The sequence below is a fragment of the Populus nigra genome, chromosome 7 (assembly GCF_951802175.1).
Source record: "Populus nigra chromosome 7, ddPopNigr1.1, whole genome shotgun sequence".
NCBI classification, from domain to species: domain Eukaryota; kingdom Viridiplantae; phylum Streptophyta; class Magnoliopsida; order Malpighiales; family Salicaceae; genus Populus; species Populus nigra.
Window position 1 is genome coordinate 6,039,858 of NC_084858.1, and position 22,417 is coordinate 6,062,274.

At 33.1% G+C, this 22,417-nt stretch overlaps 2 protein-coding genes and 1 long non-coding RNA gene across 5 annotated transcripts; 2 read left to right on the plus strand and 1 right to left on the minus strand.

Moving 5' to 3' along the window:
- The first annotated feature begins 9,188 nt into the window (after window positions 1–9,188).
- On the plus strand, window positions 9,189–19,211 carry LOC133698666 (kinesin-like protein KIN-7D, mitochondrial). Of its 2 annotated transcripts, XM_062121672.1 has the most exons (25): window positions 9,189–9,929; window positions 10,030–10,127; window positions 10,212–10,301; window positions 10,420–10,472; window positions 11,263–11,328; window positions 11,577–11,630; window positions 11,757–11,816; window positions 11,944–12,022; window positions 12,113–12,180; window positions 12,423–12,479; window positions 12,574–12,678; window positions 13,067–13,171; window positions 13,470–13,577; window positions 13,681–13,812; window positions 13,918–14,097; window positions 14,601–14,816; window positions 15,188–15,325; window positions 15,820–15,939; window positions 16,060–16,110; window positions 16,545–16,592; window positions 16,793–16,939; window positions 17,204–17,947; window positions 18,166–18,295; window positions 18,386–18,496; window positions 18,926–19,211. In XM_062121672.1, exons 1-24 carry the CDS (start codon window positions 9,592–9,594, stop codon window positions 18,466–18,468), a joined length of 3,270 nt encoding a protein of 1,089 aa, XP_061977656.1. In that variant the 5' UTR covers window positions 9,189–9,591; the 3' UTR covers window positions 18,469–18,496; window positions 18,926–19,211. The 2 variants fall into 2 exon arrangements, with proteins under 2 accessions (XP_061977656.1, XP_061977657.1); XM_062121673.1 differs by lacking the exons at window positions 9,189–9,929; window positions 10,030–10,127 and having other exon boundaries at window positions 10,215–10,301; window positions 11,549–11,630.
- A 900-nt stretch (window positions 19,212–20,111) lies between these two features.
- On the minus strand, window positions 20,112–21,364 carry LOC133699146 (B-box zinc finger protein 20-like). Of its 2 annotated transcripts, XM_062122300.1 has the most exons (3): window positions 21,173–21,364; window positions 20,656–21,084; window positions 20,112–20,546 (listed from the first exon to the last, which is right to left on the minus strand). In XM_062122300.1, exons 1-3 carry the CDS (start codon window positions 21,362–21,364, stop codon window positions 20,529–20,531), a joined length of 639 nt encoding a protein of 212 aa, XP_061978284.1. In that variant the 3' UTR covers window positions 20,112–20,528. The 2 variants fall into 2 exon arrangements, with proteins under 2 accessions (XP_061978284.1, XP_061978283.1); XM_062122299.1 differs by having other exon boundaries at window positions 20,112–21,084.
- LOC133699147 (uncharacterized) lies at window positions 20,548–21,879 on the plus strand. The gene is made up of 2 exons (XR_009843242.1): window positions 20,548–20,717; window positions 20,829–21,879. It is a non-coding gene; the product is annotated as an uncharacterized LOC133699147 (long non-coding RNA).
- The last annotated feature ends 538 nt before the right edge of the window (window positions 21,880–22,417 follow it).

The window sequence follows — 22,417 nt, forward strand, 5'->3', positions numbered from 1 at the left end:
TATTTACCACTAAGCTCTTCTTTCTTTTAGAATGAAATCTCCCCAAATCTCGAATTCGGTCAACGTATTTGGGAAGGAATGTGGAGGGTGGAGCTGGACAACTTGGAGAGATTTCAAGACCAAACTCAAGCTACTCTGCCACTCCATTTCCATAAATAAACTGCTGAAGCTAAAATAGCCAAGAAGAATAATTGCCACTTCCATTTCAGGTTAATTGACCAGGTCGGTTTTCTACAGTTGGTTGTGAAGGAGAAAAGGAAAGTGAGTTTCGATAATCCAAAGCAGAAACCCAATTCCAATCAACTTCAACAAATTCTCGATGGGATTGAGCAACTTTTTCCAGCAATATTTTTATATATGAGACTGTTATAAAAATTGTGTTTTAAATTGTTTTTTATTTTAAAATATATTAAAATAATATCGTTTGTTTTTCTATATAGCATATTAAAATAAAAAAATAAAATAAAAAACTATTTAAATTCTAGACAAATAAAATTGTATACACCCTATTAAACACTCATATGATGGTTATGGAGATGTGTTTGGAGTGTGGTAGTGGTCGTGGTTCAACGTGATTTTTTGTTCAGGAATATATTAAAATAATATATTTTTTATTTTAAAAAAATATTTTTTAATATTAACATATCAAAATATTTAAGGATATATAAAAAAAAAAATTTAAATAAAAAAATTAAATCTTCTCCCAAACACTAGAAATGGAACTCTTGCCCCACATGTCAACATATACATGCCTTGCCCTGAGAGCACATGAGCAACTTGTATGGCACAAACATAGTGGAAATGACAGGCAGCTACTTCACCTCACAATCACAACTCACGCCAGACATGATCAAAAGAATCCACAATCATACACATCTCTGGGGCCACCTAAAAGGTTGCATGTGCCCATCAGGCCTCACAAAAAAAAGATGTCAATTGCTGACGCATACATCTACCTTTGCTTGTACTCTTGTCAGGAATTAAGTCATTTGCAGGACAGAAGGCGCCTGAAGAAAGGAGTTACTTCAACAAGTGAGTGATTTATCGCAGAAGCTAACATTTCTCTTGGTCCTAGATGACGTCTTTGGACTTTGGAGCTGCCGATTGGAGTGATAGGGTAGGTTTTCAGACGGTGGTTGGTGGTTAGTTTAAACAAGCCCATCTCTAGAAAATCACATGTGTTGCTATTGGACCATACAATTACACCTTACCTCTTCTCCTTTGTGTTTCAAGGCACTTCGTAATCTGTTTCATCGGGGATGGTTTTGGATATCATCATTGCATGTAAGAGACTCATAGCCATGTCCCTTTTGTCTAAAACCTCGCATCTGCCATTCCCTTTTTTCTTTTGTAAGTAACTATTCATTTCTTAAAATTATATCAAAATATTTTTTTATTTTTAAAATTAATTTAAAGCAAAAATAATAAAAAATTCAATTTTTTTCAAAAACACAAAAACAAACGGGCCTTGGTGATGTGATACCGCAGCTCCTTTGATTTCAAGAACCATGGTTTGAGACTCGGAGGGGGTAGTTAAACTACTCAGTCTTTGGATTTGTTTCTTAATAATTACATGTTTGGATCATCTCAAAATTATTAAAAATTTACATGATTATTAATTTTAAGATCTGTAAAATTAGTCGAGTTACATGTACGGCTCGAACACTACCATTAATTAAAAAAAAAACATGATTTGATCTCTTGATTGTTAATTATTTAAAAGCTACGCTAGTAATTTACAAAAATGAACACAATATTTAGAAGCTATATTTAATTGATTTCTGATTTCCCTTCTGATTTCCCTGCAGCTTGTATGTGATAACATAAAATTATAACTTCATCTTAAACCTGTTCTGACTACCTGACAATATGGACTGAGTAGATGGTTGAATTCTATGACGATGTATTGCCGAACTGTCAGACATTCCTACGCGTGTCCAGACAAGATAACATGAGAGTCGATTGCGCATTTTGCTTTTCATGGACGTAATTATTCTTGCTTTTTATGTTGCAATGCGGACAAGAATAGGAATTGCCAGTTTTAAATTATATTTGATGTTGTTTTTTATTTAAAAAAATTTTTAAAATTTTTTTAACGTCATTACATTAAAATAGTTAAAAAAATATATATATAAAAATAAAATATATAATTGTGCTATAATGCCAAACATCACCCAAGTCAAATCACATAGGACAGCTCATGAGAATATGGAATCTTGCGTCTTGTTATGTCAATGGGGGCGTTGTTATACTAGCCCGCATGTTATAAATTCGAGTTTCAGTATCCTACAATTGTATTTCGAATAAATAGGTTTACTTAAAGTTTGTTCATTTTTTTAATTTTTAAAGTTTAAATTTTACTGGAAAAAATATTTTTAAAATATATTAAATTGATGTCAGAATATTTCCTTAAAATCCCATAATCAGGTGACATTTATGACCTTTTGACAAGTATATATTTTTACACAGACAAGAATTTTAATTCTAACAAGACAGAAAATTTGTCAAGATATTATGGTTTCTTAGTTATGTTTCTCATCTGTTTTTTCTTCGTAACCTCTTAACTGAAGTTACTGGTTCCATGACCAAATGGCATGCCCAGGAATAAAAACCCACAACACTTGTTGAACTGTAATGCACAGGGTTATCAATTTTGTTTATTTCAGATTTGCTAATACATCTTATTTTAGTTATAAAAATAGAATAAATCAAAATAAATTTTAACTCGTTTAAAATCTCAGAACAAAAATTCCACTAGAATATTCAGGATATGTTTCGGTTAAATGATGTTTTTATAAAATTATCCTAATCTTGTGGCTTGAACCATGAATTTAGCAAGTTAACCTAAGTAGACTCGAGTCATTTTATTATATCATTTTGTTAGATTGATTTTTTATCGATTTCATCGCTCAACAATGAGTTTATTGAAAATCGAGTTTCATAATTTATTTTGATTTGTTTTAATTTGAGTTATCATGATCTCATGACCTGAATCATTAATTTAAAATTTTAACCTGCTTTGACTCAGATTAATCCAGTAAATTATTGTCTCAGTATTTAAAAAAAAATACCGTCTTGAATTTTTTTTGCCAAACTATATTTTTACCAGTTGTTCTGGTTGTCTTTGAATTCGTTGAATTGATCAGGTTATACTAGTTCAATTTTATTTTTCTCCTTGTGTTTTAAATTTGAATTATATAATTTAAAGCTAATTTATTTTTAAATTTATTCAATTATATTTTTTGAATTAATATATATATATATATATATATATATTAATTTGACAAATATAAATAGTAAAAACTGAAAACGTTAGCCGAAACACTTTAAAACTAAAACATATCATTTTAATTGAAAAAATGTAACACCACCTGGAAGAGAATTGAAACTTAGACTTACGCACACACGGTTATTGCCGTGACCATGTTTTTTACCATTGAATCCAGGTAACTACGGATGTGATGTTTGTTTCTGCGTTTTAAAAGTGTTTTTGATAAAATTTGAATTTTTTTTATTTTTTTATTAACTTCAAATTAATATGTTTTTAGTATTTTTAAATCATTTTGATGTGCTGATGTCAAAAATAATTTTTAAAAAATAAAAAAATATTATTGACATGTATTTTGACACGAAAAATTATTTGAAAAGCAATCACAACCACACTGCCAAACAAACTCACATCCATCAACACCGCATTTTTATAAGCAAGACATTTTTAGGGAAGCCACGATTCATGAAAAAATAGTTTAATAAATCGTCACATCTGAATGTATTTTTATATACCAATAATGACGTCACTCGGTTAGGAAATTTGTTGTGAGGTGTGACCAAAGATAAAGGAATTGCTGATGTTCAAAATTACATTAGGCTTATGAATGAAGTTTTTGAATCTTTGAACAGTGAATAATCAATCACTTTAATATTTCCAACCTCGTAAAATAGACCATTGATGATAGAAGATTTAATATTTGTAAATTAGTTTATTTCATTGGAGTTTGGATACTTTTGACAATAATGTTGATGGCATTTTTAGTAGGAAATTATAATAAACGAGGGAATAAATTTTAAATTTTAAATTTTAAAAATAAAAATGCTTGTTTTTGTTTTTGTAGAGTAAATGTTTTGAGAATTAAAATGCAAATACTTGAAAAATAGAAATTATAAACCCTATATCTATGTGATTCAATGAGTATATATAACCCCGAACATTGTCATGTTGCTTAAATGAAGAGTTGAAATGTTATTTTTTTCTCAACAAAATTAATAAAGGATAGAATCATTTCACATAACATCAATGATAAAGGATAAGTATAACATGTCCTTAGAGATTTTTATACACATAAAAATATATATTAGAATTCATAAGAATAAATAAATAAAACAGTGTGCTCAATGTGAGGGTATAATAATTGTCAAATTCATACCTATCTGTACTTGATATGATACCAAGTTCTCGAATAATAACAATTTATCGAATTCATGTTTACTTGAATTATATTCATAACTGAATTTAAAAATGTTAGGTTTAGAAATAAACTATACTCATATTTTTCCGGCCTAATATTTTACCATATATAATTCTATCGGGTTAATATCTTTTTAAATATGAACACTGAAATTAAAATTAAATTTTAAAAATATATTTATCGAATAATTTGTTGACGTGTCCTGTTAAGTTTCAGGAATATGTCAAGAGAGGCTGCAAGCAAACGAGTTCGAGAAACTTTAAAATTTATGTATCATTGCAGTAATAATTAATAATAGTTACTGTATAGATACAATCAAAATACAAAAACATGTGCCAAAATAAAAGATAAAATCACATTTTATTGCATTAGAATGATTAGAGTATTTTAATTTATACTCAATTTTTTATTACGTGTTGGCGATGCCTGAAAATAGTTAAAAATAATTTTTTTATATTTAATAATTAGTTAATTTTTTAATTTTAGTAATTTGATATATTTTTTCCAAACAAGAGAGCGGTTAATGTTTGCTAACCAATACTTATAAAAGTTTTATTTAATAAATGCTTAAATAAATATTTATATAAAAAAAGAAAATACAGTGATACTATACAAGTAATATGAGGTTTTTATAGTAAACCTATCAACGAACACAGCCGGGCAATATCATATCGAAATAAGCAGCGGTGTCGGGACTTTCGAAAATTTCCCAGAGACAATAAGCTCATTGCCCTTTCCAGCTCTTGATTGTCTACGAGACGTGGATTATATGAGAACTAGTTAAAAAAATTGTTTATGCTGTGGAAAATATGCTGGATTTATTTTTATAAATTACATTTTAAAATAATATTTATTTATTTTTATTTTTTTTAATATTAATATATAAAAACGATTTAAAATTACTAAAATAATAATTTAAATTTTTGGCAAATGAAATTTTGACGTATTACCAAACGCCCGACCATTATACACAGACTTTTTTTTCCTTGTCAACGCCATTAATTGCTTGGCAATAGTTCAAGCGAGACCTTTGTTTCCATTCTTCAAATTACAACTATAATCTACAAGTTTTTGTATTTTTGTTAATATCCAAAAAAAAAAAAAAGTGGTGTAAGGGAACTCTACATGATTATATATATACTTGTTTGATTTCACATTTAAAAAATACATTTATTTTTTGTTTTTATTTTTTTTTTGTTTTCCGATCAGTTTATGTTCTAATATGAAAAATAATTTTGTAAAAATAAAAAATAATATTATTTTAATATAATTTCAAATAAAAAATACTTTAAAAATACAAATAAATATCCATATATGCAATTTTCAAACGAGTGCCGTCGCATTTGACAAAAGAAATGAGCTGTAATGAAACTCTGCATTTAACATTATCCAGATGCAAAATAAAATAAAAATCATGTGTTTGGTATATAGAAAAGAGATAGAGAAAAGGAAAGGATGCAGATGAATTCGAATCTTTTAATGATTCCTTGATAACATGCTGTGTTCGAAAATGTTAATCACAAGTCAGCAACTTTTCCTTTATTTCATTTTCCACGTACTATATATATATATATATATATATCCTTTATTTTCTTATAATATTCCTTTTCTTTCACCGTCGAATCCTCCTATTTCATGACATCACGACACGAAAATTATCTACCGATTCTACCCCCTAAGTTGACAATTCATCACGTTACATAGTCCCTCCATTTAACATGTATAATAACTAGATCACTGCCTGATTAGCAAGCCCTAAAAAAGCGTTGGTGTTAATTACAGGTAACCTAGATGATACCCAAGCCACGGATAACGAGAAGATGTGAGCTCCACGAAGCCAGCGGGACAAAAATAAAATATATATAAAAATAAAGTTAATCAATCCTTCCCAGTAACATTTAGAGCGTGTTTGGCAGTGTGGTTGCGGGTGCTTTTCAAATAACTTTTCGTGCCAAAATGCATGCCAACGATGTTTTTTTATTTTTTAAAAATCATTTTTGACATCAGCACATCAAAACGATCCAAAACGTACAAACCATATTAAATTTTAGCATAAAAAAAAAAATTTCAAATTTTTTGGGAACGCGGCCGCAGCCGCGTTCCCAAACGGTGCCTTGAATTAGAAAAGTGAATGGCTGTCCGCAGTCTGGATTTATTTATATACGTATATTTATTTATTATTTATTAGGTAAAAATTTTAAGTGTCCATAAATTAGTATCTATTATCTACTATTATTTATTATATAATAAAAAATAAAATTGTTAATGCACATGAAATATATATTAAATAATAAAATAATATATTACACACATATATGTTTTTTACATCGATGTTGAAATATATATATATATATATATATATATATATAGGGTTAGGTTTAAGAGAGTTTTGGGTCGGATTTAATAATATTCATACTGTTCATTTGGGTAGAATCAGTACTCCTAGGTTTGAATTAAATTGTCATCCTTAAAGAACTAACTTGATATTAGTGTAGTGATTACTTTTATTTTTTTTTGTTTAAAATACATTAAATAATATTTTTATAATTTTAATAAAAAATATTAAAAACATTAATTAAAAACAATTTTTTTCAAAAAAACCTACCAACCACATGAACAAAATCAGCTAAAGTCAACCACTAAAGTCCCTCCCATCCTGTTTTAAATATCTATAATTAATTATTTTGTTTGTTTCACTGATTAAACTCTGATTAGCGATGTCCGTTCTTGTGGCTCTCTAATTTGTCGTAATCATCATCTCGCTATAATTCCCGCTCATTTTTATTTCCTTAATTTCAAACTGTCCCTGCTGCGCGGGTCCATCTTACCAATTTATACGTCCACGCGCCACCCTTGCCACGTCATCCTACACAGTAAATATTTCTCACCCCCTTCGAAGAATCAAAAACACTTGGTGGCGCTGCTTCCCGTCTGTAATATACTATTTTTGTCAAATGTAGCCTCAAACTATAAAAAAATACAATTAAGTCCCTGGCCTACGGCTTTTCTAGCAATATTTATCCTTTCGTCTATTTTTGTGATTTGCCACTCGTCCATTATGTCAACAATTTTAAAAATCCAGCACTGATTCATAATTAGAACAAGAGACCGCTTATACCCTTGAAATCAAATAAATCATGTAAAAGTATAGCAAAAGGTTAGCTTTCATGGTGGCCTTATAGTCTTGCTGATTGAGATTACTTTGGATGTAAGAATGTGATGTATGATATTTTTTAAAATATGTTTTTATTTATAAATATATTTTTATTTATATTAATATATCATTATTATTAAAAAATACTTTTAAAAATATTATTTTAATATATTTTTTAAAATAAAAATACTTTTTAAAAATATATAAAAACATAAATAGAAACCATGCCAACCCTTGTCTCGATATTATTATTATTATTATTTTGATTAATATGGGTGTTCGAGTAAATTTATGTGCACTTTGACTAATTTTATTAATCTTATAATTAACAACCATGTAAGTTTTAATAACCCTAAAATTTATAAAATTCAAACTAGTAATTTTTAAAAAATAAACTCAGAAGTTAACCACTTACATTACACCCCTAAATATTCCGATACTATATAAAGATGTGGTCTAATATCAGAATCAGGTCCATGTCAATTTATTGCCTGAGGATATAACAAAACCACTAATCAATCATTGTTTGTCAATTCACAATGTTTAAATCAATTATTAAGATTATAGGTAGGTTTGCTATCAGTACATTTGGATTTAACATTTGATAGCTGTATTTAATTTTATCCTTCGTCCTGTATTTTTATTAATTTTTTAAAATACTGCCTCATGTAAAAAAAATAAATATAGCACGTTGAATTACGAGTCTACCTTACAATGATTTGAATAATAACCTGAAATGTCATGATAAAATTTTTAAATTTGTTTGTTTTTATATTTTAAAAATATTTTTTTAAAAAAATATATTTTTTTAATTTTTTAATTTTTATTTAATATCTTTTAGTATTTTTATACATTTTGATGCGTTAATATTAAAAATATTTTTTTAAAAAAATATTTTTTTAATATATTTTTAAATAAAAAATATTTTAAAAAATAATCATAACCACAAATAATCATTTTCTTTGAATGAATTGCTAAATCTTGAAAAAATAAAAACAAGAAAAAATTGAATAATCACATGAAAAGACCTACTCGCAAATTTAAAGCCGTATTTCTTCAATTAAGATATTATCGACGTAACTAGTAAATTTGATTTACATGCTAGCATTCTCAATTTTGGATCTATATAAAAAGAGAAAAAAAATCAAATAAATAAAATGATCTAGGCTTGTAACATGTCAAAGATGTAAAAAAAATTGATCGATTTTAATATATATCTGAATTATTAAAAATATATTTTGTATTGTGATAATAATTGTTTTTTAAATTATTTTTTATTTTAAATACATTTAAATAATAATTTTTTATTTGAATTTTTTATATATTATTATATTAAAATATCTAAAAACATAAAAAATAAATTTTTTTAATTATTTGTTTGAAAACACTTTTAAAATAAAACAAAAATCAAGTAGAATAATTTTTTTAAAGTCTCTGATTGCAGAAGATTTAAATGCAGGCCCAATGTGACAGAAAGACACACTAGAAGGACGTAAAATGTCACCAAACCCTCAAAAAAACACAACGAAAATTTCAAAAAAATTTTAAAATACAGAAACCTATCGTTCTCAATCTCTCCCCCTCTCTCCCAAACTCACAGCAGTTTATTATAGAAAACAAAATCAACTCCTCCCTCTCCCCCTCTGCTCTGCAGCTCTTTGTCTTCAAGTAGAAGAAACAGTTTCTCTCTGTTGCTTCTCTACTTTCACTCCTCACTCCTCCTTCCTCACTTACTTAAAGTATCAAATCCATTAAAAAAAAAGACCACTCACGCAATGGTACTCACTTTTTTTGCAGCAGATACCATGTGACCTTACCTACTCACCCTCTATATTTCCCCCCTCTCTCTCTACACTTCCTCCACCGAGTCAGCTTCCCCTCAATGACTCACTGAGTCAACTCGACTCGACTCAACTCCACTTAAACTGAACTGAACATACATTTTTATTTTATCCACCCCCCCGCCCCGGAATGGCGTCATCTTCCAGAGCGAGAAGCAGCTCTCCATTCTCGTATCGAAAACCGTCAAGTCCATACTCTTCAGCTTCTTCAACAACATCTTATAATAACAGGCTAATGCCACGTTCCTGCTCGACTTCTGCTTCTTCATTTTTCGGTTCGCGATCCGTGACGCCGAGTCGAGATCGGTCTGATTCAATGCACTACGGCCTCTCAAATGGCGTCGGTGCTTATGGTGGTAGTCTGAATCCGGTCGGGTTCGGGTCGGAGGAGTTGATTGCTGAACCGATTGATCAACCGAGGAATGGTGGTGATAGTATTTCGGTTACGATTCGGTTTAGACCGTTGAGGTAATGGTAGATCTGAGGGCACCAGATCAGATCTTGAATCGGTTTTGTAATTTGAATTTTCCAGGGTCAAGTGTCTTGATTGGGATGTGTTTGGATGCAGTGAAAGGGAGTTCCAGAGAGGAGATGAAATAGCATGGTCCGCGGATGGAGATAAGATTGTTAGGAACGAGTATAATCCAGCTACTGCTTATGCATTTGGTAATCAATTATTGAATTTGAATTTCTTAATTAATTGAGTTAATGAAAATGTAAATGTAAATGCGAATTGATTTGTATTGGCAGATAAGGTGTTTGGACCGCACACAGCCTCTCAAGAGGTGTATGAGATTGCCGCAAAACCTGTGGTCAAGGCTGCAATGGAAGGTGTTAATGGTATGGTATTGATCGAGATTCGGAGTTTTATTGACAATCAAGTAGCATTTGTTTATTCTAGTAGTTGTGGTTGATTGATTAATGTTCATTAATTTCGAGTGTTTCTCTGACAATGCAGGAACTGTTTTTGCATATGGTGTTACTAGTAGTGGAAAGACACATACTATGCATGTAAGATTAGTTCCTCCCTGTAACTTTACCTTGGTGCAGTTTTTGTTAGGAGATTTACTCCAAATCTCCCAGGATAGTAAAAGCTGATTATGATTGTAGTTATGAATCATTGAAATTGTCAAGATTACCCTTATTTAAAATCACAAGTTATTAATTAAGCTATAGTGATTGTTTATGGTAGTACAGGCAAAGTGCTTTGCTGATATTTTGTTTGCATCAGAAGAGCATTTATTGTTGGAGAAGTATATGGTGATCCATTTTATTGATGACTACTTTTTTGTATCCTGCAACTCCTCACTCTACAAGATCTTACTTTGTTATTTGCAAAAGCTATAACGATATAGAACTCTCAAAAGTGCAATGATTTGATGATCTGTTGAGGAGGTATTACTGAGGAAACTGAAAGGTGTTGGTCATTTTAAAGTTCCCTTTGTATGGACTACAAATACTCTCTGTTGTTGCTTCCACAAGTTCTCCCATGGTTTCGCTCTTTCTCTTATAGCCATATCTATAACTTCATTTGATGCTCAAACATGTTTATCCATCTTGTTATATCTAGGAATTAGAATCACATTACTGAAGTATTTTCAGAGACATGGCAGTTTCATCCTGCACTGTAATTTATCACTGAAGTTGATTCTTATGTTATGTATTATTTGGCACATGTGTAAACATGTCTATCTTTATGTTTTCCTTTTCTTCTGGCTAGCTTTACTTGTTTTAGTTCGTTATTGCTAACAAGTTTTCAGCTCTGTTGTTTTTGACTTGTTTTTCATAATCATAAATGCAGGGAGACCAAAATTCTCCTGGTATTATACCACTTGCCATAAAGGATGTTTTCAGTAGCATCCAAGATGTAAGTATTTCAAAAATATTCTCTCAATATTTTCTCTGCAATGCTGGTTAACTGTGTATTGCTTGGCTTTTATCATCCAAGAATCTGAATGTGTGTGCATGCATGTGGGCGGTTAACACTGTCATTACACTTAAATATAGATATGTATTATTGTAAACCTAATTTGTTTGTTGTTTTTCCCCTATATTTAATCTTTTCAATTATCTACCTCTTGATCAAGTATGGATGACACTGCTTTCTCACTTCAGACTCCAGGAAGAGAGTTCCTACTACGAGTGTCCTATCTTGAAATTTACAATGAGGTTAGTGTCACTATACTATAAATTTGAGAAACAGCACTTGAGTGTACCCACAACAAGTTGAAACTATTATCGCCATCTTAGTGAAAGTTGTCTGATTTATGCGTTGACGTATGCTTCTGATATCAGGTGATAAATGACTTGCTTGACCCAACAGGTCAAAATTTGCGTGTCAGAGAAGATGTACAGGTGTTGTGCTTAGCTTTTATGGATTTGCTTAAAAAGCTTTGTAGCACGAACTTTCTTACCATGAAAAAAATTATTATTTAATGGATCTAATATATTGGTTTATAAATACTTGTACTAAGTTTTCCAGGGCACCTATGTTGAGGGTATAAAGGAAGAAGTGGTTTTATCTCCTGGGCATGCACTTTCTTTCATTGCTGCTGGAGAAGGTACCCTGTATATGTATTCCTATTTGATATTTTCCTGTGTGTTTCTTGCAAGCTTACTCCTAAGTTTTTGATTGGTATTTGGTATTGCAGAGCATCGCCATGTTGGTTCAAATAATTTTAATCTGTTCAGCAGCCGAAGTCACACCATATTCACTCTGGTAAATAGTCCATAAGCTGATGAAATTGAGCATTCTGATAATAGTTAGCATTTTTATACATTTTTATGGAGTATATATCAAACTATTGGTCAAAAGTAGTCATATCTTAGCCCTCACCACCTCAATTGGTGCATCATCTACTTCACATTCTTGTCATTTCGACCTTAGTTACTCTGATGCTGTGCCTTATTTCACAGAAGATTTTTTTTATATAATTCACTAATATGCCTATGCATTTGCAGATGATAGAAAGTAGTGCTCATGGAGATGAATACGACGGAGTGATTTTCTCTCAACTTGTATGTTGCCTTGAATTGATACTATCAGAAAAAAAAAACATTGATTCTTCTTAGCTGCATGGCTCATACTCTTCTCTTTTATGTCTCTTTGTAGAATCTGATTGATCTAGCTGGATCTGAGAGTTCCAAAACTGAAACAACTGGAATAAGGAGAAAGGAAGGGTCTTACATAAACAAAAGTCTTCTAACTCTTGGAACTGTATGCACTGTAATTTTATATGCAATCATCTACCATGTTTTTCATTTTATTTGTATTTGTCTACCAGAAACTGCTTGCAGAATAAACAAGTCAAAACCTTCAGATACACAATAATTTGCATAAAATGTGGTTGATTATCTGATGATTTATGAGACCAACTCGAGGATGGGAGAAAGTGTTTTTGGGACATTAAGTTTATCTCAAACATGAGTCAATGAATGAACTCACAATGCTCCTCTGTGTGCGTGCTGAGTCTGTGACACTTAAAGTGCAACTACTCAGTTTCTTCATTAAGAGGATGTTGAGACTTTTCAGCTTCTGAATGTTTAGATGTACATGGCCATATCATTTCAATGTCTGTAGCTGACTACGTGGTTCCTTTTTAAAGGTGATTGGAAAGCTGAGCGAAGGAAGGGCATCTCATGTTCCATATCGAGATTCCAAACTTACACGCCTTTTGCAGTCTTCGTTGAGTGGGCATGGGCATGTTTCGGTGAGTTTGAGATATAAAAATCATGCTATTTGTGGTCAACATTTACAAAATTTTACTTCGTCGTTGAAGATCATGTAATTCACTGAACATACAAGATCATTGAATGATCCATTGTGCTGTTGCGTATTGAATTGTGTATAATCTTCTAGAAACGTTTAATTTTGACATCCTCATTCCCTTTCTGTCTTTTTGATTATGGAGTAAAGGTTTTACAAGTGACTGACTATACATATTCAATTAGTCCTAGCCAAATTCCAATGCCTCTTATACATTCTTTCTTGCCTAAACCAATGCACAGCTTATTTGTACCGTCACTCCTGCATCAAGTAACATGGAAGAAACTCATAATACATTGAAGTTTGCTAGCAGGGCAAAGCGGGTTGAAATATATGCTTCACGCAATAAGGTACAATATGAACTTAGCTTATGATATTATTCATCAACAACAATATAGTTTAATTAAATCTAAAAGGTGACTTAACCTGATTTTGAAATGATTTAACTTCCAGATTATTGATGAGAAATCTTTGATCAAGAAATATCAGAAAGAAATCTCAAGCCTCAAGCAGGAACTTGATCAATTAAGACAGGGGATGCTTGCTGGTGTTAGCCATGAGGAGATTCTGAGCTTAAGGCAAAAGGTTTTGAAATTTTTTCTTGTTTTCTTCTTTTGAATATTGTTGTGCTGTTTTCATTTTATGGTTTTATTGCCACTGACAAACCATTCGTTGTTTTCCATTGAATAGTTGGAGGAAGGTCAGGTGAAGATGCAATCAAGGCTTGAGGAAGAAGAGGAAGCCAAGGCTGCTCTAATGAGTAGGATTCAGAGGCTAACTAAACTCATACTTGTCTCTACAAAGAATACGATTCCTGGATTGACTGATGTTCCAGGTCACCAGCCAAGTCATTCTGTTGGGGTGGATGATGTGAGTTCTTTCCCATCTGTTTTGCACACAAAAGCACGGTCTGCTAACTTTTGTTATTACCTAATTCCAAACTGGCCCTGGAATTTGAATATTTAAATATGAATGACATCCTTTCTGGCTTATAAGTTAAACTGAAGTTCCTGGGGTTTGAGCTATGGTTGTATTAGTGGAATGTAATAGTTATAATGTGAATCTGGACAATCTTTGGGTAATGTTTAGTTTTAAAATTTGTAAAGTGATTCCGTGTTTTCTTAATACCTTTTATTGTCATTCTGTACTTTCTTATTTTGTAAATGCTCGAATTCTCCAAAAAGGATCCCCCTTGTTATTCTAATGCCCCCCAACTGTTCTGTCTTGTAGTTTTTTTTGGCTTTGCAATGGTTTCTTTCCATAAGATACACCCTTTGTTTAATTTTACTAAATTTCCTTTTGGACTGCATTCTTTTTCTTATTTTTCCATTTGGAAAATTGAAGTGTGATTTTAAGTTTCATTTTTTGGTCAGAAATCGAATGTTTTGCGAGAAGGTGCTTTACTTGCAGAAAATGAGAATCAAAAAGACTCTCCATCTTCTGCTTCTTTGATAGCATCGGATCTAACTTACGAATTTAAACATCGAAGATCTTCCAGTATGTGGAATGAAGAACTCTCACCAGCTAGCAGTACTGTTACTGAATCGACTCAATCATACGAACTTATGGGTACTTCAAAACTGGCACCAGTAAGTTATATTTCTCTCCGATGCTCACCCCCTAGGATATAATGCCAAGTAAATTTTCCCTTCAGAAAGAATCCAAAATTCACTCCTCTCCCCCTCTCTTTCTCATATTGGACCCTCAGGTTCTTGGATTTGTCAGATTTTCTCTATTTTTTTTGCTTCCATCTCCTTTTATTATTGAATCGGAAAAACCCAAGTCTCCCTTTTGCTGATTAGCACATTCATACCACAAATGCCATGTAAATCTAACATTTTTATGCCTTGTGTTCTGGTGGTAATCTTTCCTTTGGGTGACCAGACCAAAATTTTCATATTTTTATTAGTTACAGGTTTTCTGAAGAATTGTTAACTTGACAGAAATGTGTTATTTCTAGGGCGGGATGACCCAAGACCAGATGGACCTTCTTGTGGAGCAGGTTAAGATGCTTGCTGGAGAGATTGCATTCAGCACTAGTACCCTGAAGCGCCTGGTGGAGCATTCTGTAAATGATCCTGATAGCTCGAAAACTCAAGTATGCTTCTCTTCTCTTGCAAAATTTTATGGTTGCTTGTGTTTAAAATGTAACTTCAAAATGAGATGCAAGGCTATGATGATACTCTATTCAACATATCAAATAGATTGCAAGTTAGCATTGTTGTAGACCCCTCATCACTCAGTGGTGCTGGAGCCAATTTGAGATTATGTGGCTGCTGTTATTTTAAATTTTATTCGACTCCAAAGGATGTGTTTGATGCTTATCACATACTAAATGATTCATGTTCTTCTTTTGCATATTATAGAAGGCAGTAGCTGGGAAAAACACCCTTCCCCCCCTGCTTCCTTTCTGTTTTTCACTGCGAATAATCAATTGTTATATCAATTAACAGATCAGAAAACAGAAGTTTTCCATTGTGGAATGCCTTAATTTTTATAATCCAACATGTCCAATATGGCAGTAATAAATACCTGAATAGAGGCTATGTGAGTGTTCATAGTTTTGCCTAAAGCTCTGTTTTTCAACCATAGATCCAGAACTTGGAGCGAGAGATCCAGGAAAAGAAGAGGCAAATGAGAGTCTTAGAACAGCGCATTATTGAGAGTGGCGAGGCTTCAATTGCTAATGCCTCATTGGTTGATATGCAGCAGGTTGTTTCACTTTCTTCTACTTTTCCTGTTTTTTTCTTCTTCTCTCTTGTATTCTTTCATTTTATCTATTTTTCAGATAATAATAGCTCAATTATTTTGATTGCAATTGTGCTGCAACAGACAGTAATGAGATTGATGACCCAATGCAATGAAAAGGCTTTTGAGCTGGAGGTGAGCACTTCATATCACAATACTGTTGAAATTTTATCAAGGCTTGTGTGTTCACCTATCATTCTAGTGTCACATTAAAACCAAATGGAGGCAGGCACTTGTGTATCCTTAGGTAAACAATAATTGGTTCCTTGGCAAGTATGCCATTCAGAAAAATTCAGATCCATAATATGATTCTGAGAATCTCTCGACTTCACAATCTGCAGTGTAATTTTTATTTTTATTTTTTGTTTTTTGGTAGAAAGAGGAATCCTTTTATAATGGAACTCCCATATGCCTTTGTCTTAAGACTAGTAAATATCCCGAGGAACCAATTCACAAAGTATGTCTCCAGTTGTATATTAGTTTCAATGATCTCTAGTGGTTGGAATGGTGCTCCAAGTTGCATAGATTGTAATTTTCCTTCCAATGAAATGATTTTGATTTGTTTGCAGATAAAATCAGCTGACAACCGTATTCTCCAAGAACAGCTTCAGAATAAGGTTTGACTACCACTCCCCATCTCATTTTTCCTCTTATTTTTTTTTCTTTTCATTTTCTTTCATCCTGCCACTGTAATTGATGTTCAGCATCTCCTTGATGTGTTAACCTTTTCATCAGCTTGGAATGCTAGTACTTTTTGTTTGTCCCCTGGTTTACTTTGTTTTAAGCTGTTATTTCTGCACGTGGTGATTATTGGCAGTGTTCCGAGAACAAAGAATTGCAAGACAAGGTGACTCTCCTAGAGCATCGGTTGGCTTCACTCTCTGGTGATAAAGCATCAGTAAACTCTGAACACAACATGTCTGAAGAATATGTGGATGAATTGAAAAAGAAAGTTCAGTCCCAGGTGATCACCAATATACTACAACTTAATAAATCTTGGATGGGCTTATTGAAAATAACTCTATTTTGGTTGTGGTCATTGTTTTTTTTCTAGTTGAACTAGGGGTTTTGGTTCAAACATCTCATATGGAAATAGGATTATTACTGTTCTATAGTGTCAAAAACATAAGCAAAAAGTTGATACCAGCTGGTAGTTCTAACTTCTAACAAAGTAATTCCAAGTTTTTACTTACAGCTAAGAAACATGCTTTTGTTTTTATCTGAGCAGGAGATTGAGAACGAAAAGCTAAAGATTGGACAGGTTCAGATTTCAGAGGAGAATAGTGGATTGCGGGTGCAAAATCAGAAATTGTCCGAAGAAGCTTCTTATGCAAAGGAACTGGCCTCTGCTGCAGCAGTTGAGCTGAAAAATTTAGCTGCTGAAGTGACAAAGCTCTCATTACAGAATGCAAAATTGGAAAAAGAATTGCTGGCTGCTCGAGAATCTGTGCATTCTAGAGGTGCTGGCATGCAATCAGTTAATGGAGTTAACCGCAAGTTTAATGATGGCATAAGACATGGGAGGAAGGGGCGGTTCTCTGGCAGAGGAAATGATTTTTCAGGAATTCATTCTGATGACTTTGAGTCGTGGAATCTTGATCCAGATGATTTGAAAAGGGAACTGCAGGCAAGAAAACAACGCGAAGCAGCACTGGAGGCAGCCTTGGCCGAAAAGGAATTCATAGAAGATGAATACAGGAAAAAGTGTGAAGAGGCAAAAAAAAGGGAGGGGGCTCTGGAAAATGACTTAGCAAACATGTGGGTGCTTGTTGCGAAGTTAAAGAGAGAGGATAGTGCTATCTCTGGGATGAATGCTGATGAAAGGCATAGTGATGGTATAGATCACACTAGTGATCCCAAAACAAATGGTGTTGAAGTTGATCGGAATGGCATCCTGAAAGAGAGAGAAGATCTGGATGCATCACAAGTTGATGAAACTCCCAAGGAAGAGCCCCTAGTTGTTCGGTTGAAGGTAAACCTGAATTGTTTGATCCTTTTCTTTTCTGTCTTTTTGTTGTTTTGCTTTGTTTTGTTGTATCCATCTGCTGTAATAATTCTTCACTCCCTTCTAAAGTTTAACTTGTGGGGTCATTTGATAAACTTCTGTTTGAGGCATGTTTTTACCTTCTACTTCTGAGATATAAATGTCATGTTTGTTCCTGAATCTAGATTGCATTTTTCTGCATGCAGGCGCGGATACAAGAGATGAAGGAAAAGGAGCTCAAACAACTGGGAAATGGAGATGCTAATTCCCATGTGTGCAAAGTATGTTTTGAATCACCAACAGCAGCAATTCTTCTCCCCTGTCGACATTTTTGTTGTAAGTCAGTGAAGTTGCCTGCATTTGAACTGTTTCTAACCTTTCTGCCCATCATCTCCAATTGTGACTGCTGCTGGTTTATTTTTGCAGTGTGTAAATCTTGTTCGCTTGCATGTTCTGAGTGTCCAATTTGTCGCACAAAGATTGCAGATAGGCTTTTTGCATTTACTTGACATTGCAGCTTGCACCCTCCAAATGAAGGTCATGTATACTAGTTCTGCTCTTTTTTCTTCTTTTTTCTAATTTGCTGATAAGTTAGACTATCGGACAAATTTAGGTTCCTTAACACCACCTTGTCGTATTGCGGGACAAGTAGTTATGGAACATGTACATGTACGTAGGAAAATTGAGGACCATCGAAATAAAATAGAGGTTGCATTTACTGCTGCTTCTGCTTGTTCAGAGCATTTATGATAAGGCCAGCTATCATTAGCCTACAGACAGAGGCTGTTGGTCCCACATGGAATGGATCTGCTGATCCTGTGTCCTTGGACTTACACGAGTCTCGCTCATGCAACAGAAATCTCTCTAGCTATCTGGAAAGCCAGACTACTGCTAGTGTCATTCATGTGAGAAAATAAGGAGATAAATTGACATTCTCTCTGTTTGTTTCCTTTCCCCCGATTGCAGGGCTTTGTGGATGTTTACCTGTTCACTACATCGGTGGAACGGTGGTACAATTCTTTTATTAGTTTACTGTATGTAATTGTCAAAAAGGTATATCAATATATTGTTTCTGAATCTCACCCCCTCTTTGGGGGCTGTAAAATAAGACTTTATCAAAGGTAAACAAACAATCAGGATGTTGCGTTATTTTTGAACATGCAGCAGAATGTTGTGGTTTATAACGCTGTATAGAAACAATGTATGCTTCCATGAGAAAGTGTCCTTCCCTGTTGAATCTTTATCTGAGCAACGCTGGCTCCTTGTGCATCTTTATTCTCCGTTTTCGTCTCCGAGAATCTTGATATTTTAGGTGCTAACTAATGAACCGAGCGATTTAACACTCACTGTTGAATTCATTCAGAACTTGTTCGTATTATGCTTGAGATTAGCTTTGATGAAAATCTTCCTGAGAACACTCGAGTGTTACCATTGGCGTTAATCGTGGAAGAAAAAATAACTACAATGTTTCGCGCTTTGCAGTCCTTGTTTCAATGAGATTTTTAAGTTTCACTGTGGTTGTGTTAGGCTTATATCATATTTTAATTCATGCCACTGCATTTTTAATTCACATTCAATTGATGGATTAAAAAACCTAATTCTATATGCTTGGATTACATGATATTTGTAGCCTTGAGTACATCTGCATCTCACTGAATTTATGTCAGAAATTTTTGGAGGTTGGGGTTGTTAGATAGGTGTTCAGCCTCTGGCTGGCTACAGAGAACAAGACTTTGTGCGTGTTGCACGCGCTTTTAACTCATTTAGCTGCTGTTTGATATTGGTTTCAAATGGGGTAGAATAAATTTTGATTTTTTTTTAAATCGAATGTATTATATTAAAAATAATTTTTTTTAATAAAAAAATTATTTTGACATGCAAAAATATTTTAAAAAGTAATTGTTATTACATTTCTAAATCCCATGTTAAAAACAGTTTGTAAACCCATTCAAATAATAATTTATTTTTTTATTTAAAACTATTTTATGTGTTTTTTATGTACTAATATTAAAAATAAAAAAATATTATTTTAAAATATTTTAAAATAAAAAATAATTTAAACATCTTTTACTACCGCATTCCCCCGTATAATCTTAAAATATACAAAAATTACGGAACTTCATTATTATTCTATCACAAAAAATTATGGAACTTCACTGAATTTATGTCTGAAGATTTTATTATTATATCACTAAATCATAGAAAAACTAAAAATCAAACACTGAAAAGAAGTGGGCAACCATTGAAAAAACACTGCATAGGACAACGAAAGAGAGATGATGTTTTACAGTTGAAAAACTGATCAAACAAACGTGAATGAAAAGCCTGGATTTCTTGACAGATCGGGGGCTGATCTGAGGAACTGTAAGACCATCCTCGCTCCATTCCCAACTAACTTTCATTTTGCTTGCTTCTTTTGACTGACTAAATCCACTGGGTAAACCAGGCTGGGGAATATAACGATGAAGTTGAGGGAAGTGGGCTGTAACTTGAGGGACCGAGAAGCCTAAATCTTCTGTAGAAAAAGAACTCCTGTTGCTTTCAAGATCTTGATCCAGCAATGGCAAAATTAAAAAAGGTCACAAGTCTGCATCAAATTGGGTTACGTTAGGGAAAAGGGTGTAGATGAGTCTTAAAAAATACAACACCCTAAAAAAAACAGGTCTCTCTCTTTAGAAATAGGGTGCACTCCAAACCTTATTGCAACCATTATTGCTAGCAAATGAAGGATCAAGAAAATCATCGATGCGCCAGCCTGGTACTGTCTCTAAATACTCAGATATGCTACTTGTTGAAATTGAACCATTGTCACTAACATGATTTTCATCGAAATTATATGCCGTTGTTGTTGATGCTGTCTCAACTGAAGGAGAGCTGAGGATTTCGTTGGAATTCTTTAGGTATGGCTGATGGTTTCTATTGCTAGTAGTGTTAATGTTTGCGTCAAAGTTATTAGTGGAGGTCGATGATGCTGTGTGCAGAGAAGAAGAAGCAGAGAGCCTTACACCTGTGAGAAGAAACCTGTTGTGTTTCTGAGAATGTTCATTAGCTTTGTGAATTGGGAGGTCACATTCTCTGCATAGAATGGCCCTATCCTCTTGACAAAACAGGAGGGCTCTCCTCTCCTGAAGAAAAATAACCACGAAGACTATATTTTATAACCTCAACAATCACAGTAAGTGAAAAGCAAGTGAAGGATCTAGCTGGTGGTACCTGACAGATATCACAGAGAGGGGATTCTTTGAAAGAAGGATGGACTAAAGAGAACCTCGAGTGTTTGCTTGCTAACTTGTTTGCATGGTGAACTCTGTGATCACATCCATCGCAGAGAGCAGCTTCATCCGCACAACAGAAAACTGTCGCCTCTACATTGTCACACACATCACACCGGATCTTCATTACCATCCTAGTATACCCCCTCTAATATTCTTGGTTGGAGTTTAATGTAAAGATAGATTGTGGTCTTTTGAAATTGACCTTTAAGAGTGAATAAAAGGATACTGACAAAGCTGTTGTGGGAGTATGGGCAATAGGGGAGTGGAAATGGATGAACAGCTAAGCTCAGGGGTCTTGAATGTATATCTGGCTTTTTTAGAGAAAGCTCTGGATAGATGCCATGTAGTTGTCCTTGGTATTTCTCTTTCTATATAGTAAAGAAGATGAGCGCAAGTTGGCTTCTGGGCTATAAAGTTATTGCACAGTTACCTAGAGCTTTCACTCTCATTATCAGTGCTGTCTGAAGTTGGAGGAATGGCTACCCATTTTCATTCACCTTCTATTTATTGATCCAAGCTCCTCTATTCATGTTAAATCGGCAGTAAATATAAATTTACTCCTGTGGGTGGTGGAGCAATGCTAGCTCATGGGAGACCAGAGCTGGTTGCTTGACTTGCATTACCAATATTTTAGTTGATTCAGAATCCTGCCTTTGATTAGAATATTTAGACACCCTTTTTTGTGAATGAAAAAATAAATTTGTCCTGATTAAGCTGAACCCTTTGTAATTAGTGGTTACATGTGAAGAAATAACCACACCACCAGCAAGCTTGTAATTTTTATCTCTTCATTTCTGAGCTCCCCGATGGCGCCATTCATGGCACAAGTGTCATAGTCAAATACCCACCCACACCACCAGCATTATGATGGCAGCGCCATGGGAGCATGGAAGATATCCAAATGGGTGGTGGTTGTATCAAAGATAGGTTTCAAGATCTTGTAAACGCAAAAACACTTTGAACCAATCTGTCTTTACATGGAAGGAACCATTCGACAAGAATTATGATGTTTTTCTTTGTTAGATAAATTAAATCAGGTTTGACCCATTGTATAAGCGAGTTTATTTAACATATTATTATTTTAATTTTTTTTTAAAATTTGATGCAGGTGTGGAAGATTTATTTAAAATCATCATAAGAAAATATATTTAATATTTGAAAACCAATCTAAAAAGACATGTCC